Source organism: Canis lupus, chromosome 25, assembly GCF_011100685.1.
Source record: "Canis lupus familiaris isolate Mischka breed German Shepherd chromosome 25, alternate assembly UU_Cfam_GSD_1.0, whole genome shotgun sequence".
NCBI classification, from domain to species: Eukaryota; Metazoa; Chordata; class Mammalia; order Carnivora; family Canidae; genus Canis; species Canis lupus.
Window position 1 is genome coordinate 48,827,670 of NC_049246.1, and position 10,671 is coordinate 48,838,340.

At 51.0% G+C, this 10,671-nt stretch overlaps 1 protein-coding gene and 1 long non-coding RNA gene across 4 annotated transcripts in view; one reads left to right on the plus strand and one right to left on the minus strand.

Moving 5' to 3' along the window:
- The window catches only part of UBE2F (ubiquitin conjugating enzyme E2 F (putative)), a 55,890-nt gene that overhangs the window by 42,074 nt on the left and 3,145 nt on the right, over positions 1-10,671 (plus strand). For all 3 annotated transcript variants that reach the window (XM_038574339.1, XM_038574340.1, XM_038574341.1), the window contains exons 7-9: positions 3,620-3,677; positions 6,252-6,284; positions 8,697-8,759. In XM_038574339.1, coding sequence (XP_038430267.1) covers positions 3,620-3,677; positions 6,252-6,284; positions 8,697-8,759 — 154 coding nt within the window. The remainder of the gene's footprint in view (positions 1-3,619; positions 3,678-6,251; positions 6,285-8,696; positions 8,760-10,671) is intronic.
- Positions 5,732-8,536, minus strand: LOC111092352. The gene is made up of 3 exons (XR_005378899.1): positions 8,237-8,536; positions 7,137-7,212; positions 5,732-6,081 (listed from the first exon to the last, which is right to left on the minus strand). It is a non-coding gene; the product is annotated as an uncharacterized LOC111092352 (long non-coding RNA).

Sequence of the window (10,671 nt, forward strand, 5' to 3'; positions counted from 1 at the left end):
TGGGAACCAGCGCCACCGCCAGCAACAGCACCGCCGGCAGCCAGGTGACTTTGGCAGGTTATGTAACCATCAGCCATGGGGCCGAAAGTAGGCATTAGCATTGGCACCTTGTTCTGCTTCCTTCCTGTGATGATTCAGTGTCATCTCCCCTCCCACCCCACCCAGGGAACACCAGCCCCTGCCTGTGGGGAGGAACTATACACTGACTGCCCTGTGCCTGCACAGCTGGACCTTCTTCCTTTTTTTTTTTTTTTTTTTTCTTACGGTTTATATACCTATTTGAGAAAGAGGGCATGCGAGGTGGGGGAGGAGCAGAGGAAGAGGGAGACTGCTTCTGAGCATGGAACCCAAGGTTCAGCTTGATCCCAGGACCCTGAGATCACGACCTGACCTGAAATCAAGAGTCAGATGCTTGGGACGCCTGGGTGGCTCAGCGGTTGAGCATCTGCCTTCAGCTCAGGGTGTGAGCCCGAGGTCCTGGGATCGAGTCCCACATCAGGCTCCCTGCAAGGATCCTGCTTCTCCCTCTGCCTGTGTGTCTGCCTCTCTCTCTGTCTCTCATGAATAAATAAATAAAATCTTTAAAAAAAAAAAAAAGTCGGATGCTTAACTGACTGTGCCCCCTTTTCCTTGTTAAGAGCACAGTTAGCACCCAGCTCCCAGTTCAGCCCCTGTTCTCATATCCGCCTCCTTTTCTGTCGGCAGTCACAGATGTACTTATGAGAGCCATCTTTTCCACATCTGGCCTTTAAGTATCGTGCTCATAAAATCTGACTCCTCCAGCTTCAGCTTATAGATGGCATTCGCTCCTGCCTTCTCCCCCAGGGCCATCGCCGCCGCTGTTCGCTCTCCTAGGCATCCACTGCACTCCACCTCCCTGTCATGCTCTGTCTTCCACCAGAGCTAAGGCCAGAGCAGGATTTATCCTGTTACTTTTGCTGTCTTCAAAGAAATCAGGTCATTAGCAAAGAGTGAGGAGAACTCAGCAGGGGCAGCCAGCAACAAAAGCCAGAAACCTTAAAGGAAAATCATTGATTTAGCCACATTAAAATTAAATATACAAAACACAAAAAGTGAGAGAAAAGATCAGCTAGGTTACATCCTTCATATGTAAAAGGTCTTTACCAATCAGTATGAAGAGGATGGATACGTCCACTAGGAAGAATGAGCACCTCTACACGTAGTGACTCAGGAGATTTACAAGTGGACGGTAAGCACTGAGGGATGTTCCGTCCCAGTGGTAGCCAGAGAAAGGCTCTTTGCTCGCCACTCCTCAAACCGCCCGGTGCAAAACAAACACCCAGTGGGATGAGATGTGTCTGTGCGGGTACGGGGGGAGAACAGGCTCCCTCGCATCACGGGAGGACACGCATCTCTCTATATCTGTGTCGGTCCTTCGGCTCTAAGGTCTGCATTTACCTGGTACTTACCCTTGGACTTGTCAACTACTTGTAGGGATTTTTTTTGGGGGGGGGGGGGGATTTTTTTTTTTCGGAAAATAATGTGTTAGATTAAACTCCTTGTTTGTGAAAAAAATAGACAGTGTCCAGCAGGGGCTTAGTGTACCACTGACTCACGGCATCTCCTGAATAAAGAGAAAGACACGCCCGAGCCAGCCACTCCTGGTCTGCAGGGACCGCCAGGCAGCATCTGGCTGGGTTCCTCACTCGGCAGCGCTGACCAGCGCCTGGTTCTCTGCGGGGCCTGCTCTAGTACAAGGGTACTTACCTCTCTTTGTGAGGCTCACTGTGCTCCCACCAGGGGCACCCCCCCAGCCCCCCGCTCTCAGCTCAGGGTCAGAGGGCAGAGGTGCCATGTCTGTGGGATGAGAGGCCCTGGGGTCAGGACCCTGGTGGTTGCACTTGACACTTTTTCTCCTGGGGCCCTTGCTTCCAGGGTAGTTCCTGAGGCACCCTGTGATCCCTTGCCTAGTGCCCTCCCTGATGGCCTGTCACTTGAGCTCCTGCAGGACTGCAAGCTGCTGGGGCTGGGCACGAACCTGCACAGTGACTGTGTTCTCACCACAGTGTCTCTGTGCCCAGACTTGTGCTCTGCAGATTGGGAACAGCCTGCCTGATTATGGGCACCACCACCAGCCCTTACCTAGGGGGGCTTGCCCTGGGTAGACACACCTGGTCTCCAGTTTCAGAGCCCTGTGCTCTGGCTGTGCTGCTGACAGCTCAGCCAGTTAAGCTGGCTCCCTCCCTCCGCTAATGGTGGCTGAACCCAGAGGCGGTGGGGGCAGTTGGTATTCCTCGCTTTGTGAGGCCTGCTGACTCCTAGGGAGACGGGCACTGAACAAGTGATCAGATAGATGGCTAAGGATTGTGGCAAGGTCTGGAAAAGAAAAGAACAAAGACAGAACTGATTCTTGCCTCCGGGAAGAGATGACCTGGCACATGGTTCCCAAATGCTGCAGAGCTTCTGTGTCCGCAGGGCCTGGGCCCTCTGCAGGGTGGAGACGTCTGTTTCTTTCTCCTTCTCTTTTCAAGGCTCAAAGTAAGTCATAGTGGCCAATTTCAGGTTTTATTTCTTCTGACTGATCTCTATGAGGAATTAAGATCATAGCATATTTCTGTTTTCTCCCGATCCTAATAGAGTTATGTGAATTTGAACCTGTTCTGATCCAAAACTTCTCTTCACAGTAGGAATTAAGGCGCGCGGAGAGCCTGATGCTGCCGTGTGAGCTTAGGAGCTGTTACGTACACCTGAAAGCGGCAGCAGGATACAGCTCAAGGATGCCAAACTAATTTTTCCCTAGAAGGAAACTTAGCAGTAAACTAATTTTTCAGAGCATGGAATAACCATTTCTGTGAGAGTTTGTGATGTGCACGTACAGCTGATAGAACAGTGATGAAAATGACCCTGGGGTCCAGCTTAAGAAACAGGACCCCACAGGACCTCCAAAGTGCGTGCGCACCTTCTCCAAACGTGGGCCTCCCACCCACTCGTGACCACCATCCAGAATTTTGTGTTAATCTACCTTTATAACTTCATTTTTCCCTTTTGAGCTTTTTTTGAAAAAACAAACACAAGGTGTTAAAATATGTGCTAGGAGCTGTCATCCGTGTTCACCCGCAGTTCCTGGCAAGCTGTGCGGTTCGACGGGCCGTTCATGAGGCCCGTGCCCTCCGGGCGTGTTGCTGCTCTGTGCCTTGTTTTCTTGCCTCCGTTAGTTGGAGAAATGGCAGCGGCTCCCTCGTGGGTCGTTGAGGCATTGAGGGAAGGTTAGGATCGTGCTGACAACACACATAGGAAGCTCTCAGTGTTGGTTGTCATTTTCTGGATATCAAGTTGGCAGGTGTTCTCTGTGGGTTATGTTAAACATGCTTTCTCCTGCTTAAAACCTGATGTGGTGCAGGATTAAAGACCTGGCTGTCCAAGCAGTAAACGTGGTGCAGGACACGAGACGAGCATGTGGACAGCCTTGGGGTAGAGACGGCCTTCTGCTGGGAGTCGGGGGGCCTGTGAGGCCTGGGGAGGGGGAGCCTGGGGAAAGTGGATGTCCTGAAGAGGAGACGTGGGCCCAGAGGGCGTGGTAGCCGCGGTGGGCACACCTGTGGCTCACGTGACGGGAGGCTGCCCTTGCTGACCACTGTGCCTTTCTGTCTGGTTTCAGTTTACTGAGAGAACATTCGATTGACGGCACCGGCTGGGCTCCCACGAGGACATTAAAGGTAGAGTGCAGTGCACTTGACCACACCCCGGCCTGGAGGCCTCTCCCCCTGGGAACCAGTCTCCTTGCTATCCTGCCCACCCAGGTGGCTGGCTGGGCACTGTGCTCCCACCTGCCCACCTGAGGCTGCTCGGCTAAGCGCTTGGCCGGGTTGGTTCCTCTGCCTGCAGTTGTCTCGGCTCCCCTCTGCTCCCTTTGTGCTCCAGGTTGTTTAGTTTCTGTTCTTTCCTTCCTCTGTCCCCTAGTCTCAGGTGGTGCCTCACTCCCAGAGGAGGGGAGTGCTGCCGGGGTGAGGAGACAGGGAGGAGGGAGAGGGCAGGATGGCCCCCGTCTGTTCCGAGTTACTCGGAGCTAGCCAGGGATGCCCTGAGGGAGGACGCCACCCCAGGGGAGGGCGATGGAACTGAGAGCCACCAGGACTAAGCAGGTGGCCCCAGTTTCTTCTGTGGTGTAGGCTCCAGTGGGTTCTGGGGGAGCACGTTTCGGGTGCTGCGTGAGGCCGCCAGCTGTGGCGCCAGCTCAGGGCTTTGCTCAGCTCAGGGCTTAGTTTCCGTAGGACACCTACAGGGCCTTCATGCTGCCTGACGCTTTCATCAGGTAGTGTCGGCTAGTGTCCACTTGATAGTCACCTGCCGCCTGACTCCTGCCATTGTTTCTGAAGGGTAACGAGACAGTCCCACGCAGTCTTTGTGGCCTTTGCCCTTCTTGTGCGGGTCCAGGTGGCCCAGAAGAGCGTGCCTGGGTTCCCGGCCTGTGCTTCTCTTCAGCCCGGGACTCAGCACAAAGGTGTGGCCATCTGGGCCAGACCCATTTTCTCTGGTGACCGTGCCCTCCTCCTCTGCAGCTGACAGTCATACCAGGTCCACTTCAAAGGGCTGTGGGTGTCGAATCAGCCTGTTTGTGAAGCTCACAGACTGCCTGGCACATTGCACGATGCCATTTCCATCTCTGTCTCTATCTCAAGAGCAACAGTTTTGCACGTGTGTTAACTTTGGCTCAGTCATGCATGGATTACAGAAGTCAAACTAAAACCTTTGGAGGTCAAGCTCTGTGCCAAACACTCAAAATGAGCGTGGCTGGTAATGAAAATGCTGCATTGGGTGCTGTCCTCCCGGTCATAAGGGGGAGCCTGAGCAGAAGTGGGCGGGCCTCAGCCCTGCCCTGCACACATGCCAGGCTTTCTCTCCCCACTGTCCTTCACAGTTTAACCCTGTGGGCCCTGCCTTTGAAAAGAGCTTCTGCAGATAAACTGTCCTCATTTGTTAAATGCCAGCTTACTGGTTCATCCTTAGAGACCATCCTCACTCCCATGCCCTGCTCTTGGGCAGCCCCACTGCTCTTAGAGAAAGACGTTGAGGCCCAGAGAGGTGTGCACGGGTCATAACGGCCCACAGGGTACTGCACTGGTCCTGAGCCAGGTCTAGTTCTGTACGTGGACACACTCCATGGGCAACAGCTGCCAGTTGCTGTGTAGGCGCTGTCCTTGGGTATCACCAAGTAGGCACTTGGGGAAAGAACACGGGGAAGGAGCTTGGGGCCCTGCCCCAGAGTCAGAGAACACTGCAGACTCTACAGGCCTGACTGGATTCTCTCGAGGTGGAGTCTCTCCTGCCACGGGCAGCCTGGCCTGTCTTCTCGCCACACCCTGGACATGTCCTGCCCACTTGAGACTTAGCTCCTGCACCAGGTGCCTCTACCCTGCAGGCCCCACCTCCTCTGGGAAGTCCCTCCTCCCTGCTGGGTCCTCTGGGGGAACACTTCTGTGCAAGGTCTGTTCAACATGCCTGTCTGTCCAGCCTCTCCACCAGACCAAGAACGTGTATTTATCCCCAGCTCCAGCCGTAGGTCTGGCTCACCCCAAAAGGACACAGGTGGATGGCTGAGAGAAAGCGGAGGGGCAAAGTGGCCAACTAGCACAGTATCAACTGGGGCGGAGAAAGCCTAAAAAAGACAAGACTCGAGCTGATGACGAGGAAGGCTGAGAGAGAATTAATTTGTGGTTAAGTCACAGATGGCAAGTCAGTCCAGAGAGAACACATTAATTATCCATTTTATTTTAATGAGAATTTCTGATCTTTGGATATTAGGAAATGTTTATTAGTCTTCCACTTTTTTTTTTTTTTAAGTAATTAGAGCAAAATTGTTAGGCCTGTGGGACCATGGGTAATTAGCATCTGCGGTCCCCAAAGGCCGCAGACACAGAAACAACAGATTTTGTCATAAAGATGACTCTTCAGAAGTTCCCAACTGTGCTTGGAAGTGACAAGGATGAGGTGATGTAAGGTGGGGTTCTCCTGAGCAGGTGTGCCTGTGGGCTCCTTGGGCTGGGTGTCACCCAAGGGCACTTGAGGTCCTTGAGTCTGTATTTACTACCCATGACTGCTCATCTCCAAATTTCCCAGAGCCTGTTGTCATTGGAGAGAAGTTGTTTAAAGTTTCCGTCTTGGGAAAAACAGAGCATGCTAAAGATAAATTCTGACCTGGCGCAGTACGTAACTCTTGGTCGTGGGTTTGAAACACTAAGTGCACAGGAACCTGAAACTTGTTTTCTTTCTTTCTTTCTTTCTCATTCCAGGATGTTGTCTGGGGATTAAACTCTTTGTTTACTGTAAGTATATTGACCAGAAGCCCAAGTTTTTCTTGATTCCTCTGACTACTGGTCTTAGATATTACATTAAGGATAACCTAGAGGGATTAAGAATGGCACCCTGTACATGCCGAACCCCTCCTTTCTGTCACACTTGATGAGGCTGAGGAACAGTGACATGGATGGCACCTGAGGAGGCCGTCAGGGAGGAAAGGGCTGGGGCCTGGCTGTTCCTCTGGGGGCGCCTGGCTCAGCCCTGCTCCGTGTCTGCCCTCGCCAGCAGCCCTCTTCCCTCCTGGTTTGGGTGAAAGCGTACGTGGCCCCCTGACCACTAGGCTTTTTACAAACTCAGAGCCTTAGAACCATTCTCTTGTCGGTGACGAGCTGCCCACGTTTGCTGTCCAGAGAAAACAGTGCGTCACAGGCCGGAGGGCAGGAAGGGGCACACGGAGAAGCTAAAAGCTGGTATTTGGATTTTATAAAAGTAATATACTTTTGAGTTTTTACTTTTCAATCATAAAAGAGCTTTAAAAGTAATAAGCTTCAGGGATGTGTCCCTGCGAGGGAAATAAGGCTGTGCTACTTTTAATAAAACTTGATCCTCTATGAAAATGAGTCCCCCGACCAGCTCACAGGACGGCGTGGTCGTTGGAAGAGCAGCTTCCTGGCCCCCGGCACCCGGCCAGGCTGCTGTCCCCACACTCACATCTGAGGTCACAGTGGTCTTGCTCTTAGGGGCAGCAAAATAAAAAGCATAAGAGCCTCAGAATTAGACCCCCCCAAGCCCCAGCCTCCCTTTGCCATCTCATCTGTTGTCCCAGGTGACTCCTGGGACAATGCAGCACTTCCTGTCTTCTGGCCCCTGTTACTCACTTGGGAAGGTAGTGCCATCGTTTCGTTGTGATTCTGGTTTGGCTTCTCATGGACATGCACAGTTGTGCTTCTGGAGCTGTACAAGATAGAGCATAATTTAAAATCTGCCCAGCACGTTGTGCTTCTTTTTCATTGATTTAGCTTTTAATCTGGTGCCGTGTTCATCTCTCCAGTGCTCCAGATTCTAGAGAGTCAGCCAGAATTGTTGATTAAGGCTGTAATGGTCATTCCCGCCAATATATTCCTTTTAGGTCAGGTATATGGTAAGGAAGATAAAGAATTTTGTGCGTCTGGTGATCTTTATCTGCACTGGATATCTCATCCATATGCTTTATATTTTTGCCTGTTTCTAGGACTTAGAGTCTAATTATTCTACTTTACCTTGATCATAGAGATCTTAGAGACTTGAGTTTTCCTTGCTGTATTTGTAACGTATTGGTCATACCCCATGTTTATTTCCACATAAGAAATACAGTCCCCAAATTTAACATTTCCAGTGACCATCTATGGCTCTGGAAAGCAGTGACTTCTCATAAGAACAAATCTCACCACCCCGGTTTTTAAGAAGAGGAGTAGGCGTATAAAGATAAGGCATGGCCTCTGATTTGAAATCTATGGTGTCTTTTAGGGAGGGGGGAATGGCCATTCCAGGGTTTTCTTTTTAAGATTTTATTTTTTTTAAATAATCTCTACACCCATAATGGGGCTCGAATCACAGCCTGGAGACCGAGAGTCGCACATTCCACTGACTGAGCCAGCCTGGTGCCGCCACCTCCCCCCACCCACTCCACCCTGGGTTTTCTAAGGTAGAAAGGCCTGGGGGACACGGGCCTCCTGGGGGAGCTGTCCCACGCTCACTCAGCCTCCACCCACCATCCCTGCCGGCTATGAAGGGATGCTGTGAAGGGGAATAAAAAGATAAAGAGAAGATCTGGCAAAGGTCAGCATGGAAACCACAGACTTAGAGAGGCAAGGATGTTCTTCACAAAGTAAAAGAAGAAATGAATTTTTGAGGAAAGAAGAATGGGATTTTTATTTGGAAATGCTCATAATAAGACTGGTTCTTTATCAAAAATAGCATTAGAACTTAGTGTGATCACCAGACTTTGGACAGTCGTATGTAAACATCTCGATCTTTCACCAGCATTCAGAAAACCCCCACACAGCCCGTGCGCTTCCATCACAGGAACCATTATCCGTGGTAGAATCACTGCGCTCTCTGGGTTCTCCTGTTTGCTGATTAGAGTTCTGTCGCCTGGTTCATAAAATGAAGACTTAAAACAGCAGAAAAGGGCAGCCTGGGTGGCTCAGCGGTTTAGCACTGCCTTCGGCCCAGGGCGTGATCCTGGAGACCCGGGATTGAGTCCCACGTCGGGCTCCCCTTTGAGGAGCCTGCTTCTTCCTCTGCCTGTGTCTCTGCCTCTCTCTCTCTGTCATGAATAAATAAATAAAATAAAATAAAAAAATACTTGGTTCAGAGCAAAACCAAAGTTTAAAAAAAAAAAACACAGAAAAAACAGATTCTTTCCATTGTTTACTTTGAGTTTCTCTCTTTTTAAGGATCTTTTGAATTTTGATGATCCGCTGAATATTGAAGCTGCAGAACATCACTTGAGGGACAAGGTGAGCTACTGATCACATCCGAGGTTGATGGGTGTTCTTGCTCAGATAAATACGATGCTGAGAACGGTAGATCCAGGCCCGGGATTTAAAGCAGTTGATCAGTGATGTGTTATGATAAATGTGAGTAGTCTCGGTAAAGTATTTGACCTGAGGTCAGACAGAAGTGTTTATATTAGATGTGATTTCCTAGTAGAATTCATTCTGAGGGACTTAAACAGGCCACTGTTACTTTACATAATTAACGGTGTGGGGATACAGTGCTCACACCCCAGGTCCTTCCGATGCGCCGATACACTCGCCTCCCCATTTGGTTTCTGTCCAAAATAATGGGATCCTATTTATTATTTTTAATTCTCGGTTCCTTTTTTTTTTGTTTCCAGCTTTTTTCTTCCCAATAAGTCATCACTCACTCATTTTAGGAACAAACAGTCCATGAAGTGGCTCTACCATACTTTTCTCAACCATTCGCTCAGTGGTGGGCGGGCACTCAGTTTCCCCCATGAGGTTTTTTGTTTTTTGTTTTTTTTTCTTTTTTTCCACCTACAAAGGATAATGCAGTAAATATCCCTTTTACACACATCCTTAAAAGTACACAAACAAGGCGTTAGGGGCAGCAGTCTGGGAGACGGCCCTGTGATTGGAACAAAGCTGTTGGATGAGGTTGTGCAGCTTCACCTGGGGCCAGGCTGGTTGGCCAGTTAGGTCTAAGCAGACAGCCTTGCGGGACTAGCTTGGTTTAGTCAGAGAGCCTTGGCTTTCATTTTCTGAACCAGATTTCCTGTGAATCCTCACCACCCCAGAAATCAGCCACCCAAGGCTAGTACCCAACAGCTAACGTGAATCTATAAAGCTCTAAATGCCCTCAACCTGTTTCTAAATATCGTGCTTAAGAGCAGGTGCTTCTGCTTGGTAAGACGTGCTCTGTGCCAGAGTGAGGGGTGTTTTAAGTGTGCTGCGTGAGGCGTAACAAGGGGCACAGGTACTGCCCTGGCAGGGCCCCCAAGGGGGGTAGAGTACCTGCGAGAGCTGCACCGCCCGGCACGTGCCCTAGCACAGGTCCAAAAACCATGTGGCAGGCGCAGCAAGGACCAGTGAGTCGTGCGATGGGGCTGCGGGGCCACTGGGTGCATCCGGTCAGGCAGAGGAGGCTGGGGGCAGAGAGGTCTTCAGCAGAAGCGCAGTGGTGTCAGGTGGCTCTGGGCACGGACAGCCCCTCTGCTGCTGTCACGTGCGCCCACCTTCACCGGTCAGCCCGCTGCACCACCTGTGCTGGCTTTAGCTGCCCAGGAGAGGGACAGCCTTGGTTTGTCCCTGCGATGACAAGCCTTGCAGGTGTGCTCCTGCCATCACCACCACCCCGCGCCCCGCCTTCCCAGGCAGCTCCATCACATTGTATCTCCAGCTGTCATTGTCCCTGATGGGACCCCCCACGGAGCACTGTGTCCTGTAAGCCAGTCAGGGAAAGAAGCCCCTCATGACAGCAACACTCTTACAGGCCTGGGTAGAGAAAGACCTGTTACAAATTGTCCTTTTATTTTTCTTCGAAGGTTGCTTCCTGCTCTTTGTATGAAATAAGGGGAAGACTTGTATTTATAAACTGTTAGCCCCAGTAAGATGGACCTAAAACCCTCCCAACAGTGATGCCTCCACATGAATTCTGAGAAGTGCCCCAGCCCCGCCCCTGTCCTCGTGCTGAGTCACGACAGTTGCCGAACTTTGTCCTTACTTTATTTCATGCTCATTGTTCATCCCAAGTTTGGCTGGTGGCCACTTAAGCGCCAGGTGAGGTGCTGATGCTCAGGATGGATTGGTGAACCATCCCTGTCCCCGTGGAGCAGATGTGCCAGTGGGTGGAGGCAGAACATAGATAAGCAAACATGACGTCTGGGGGCGGGGGGCAGTGGGGGGTGTT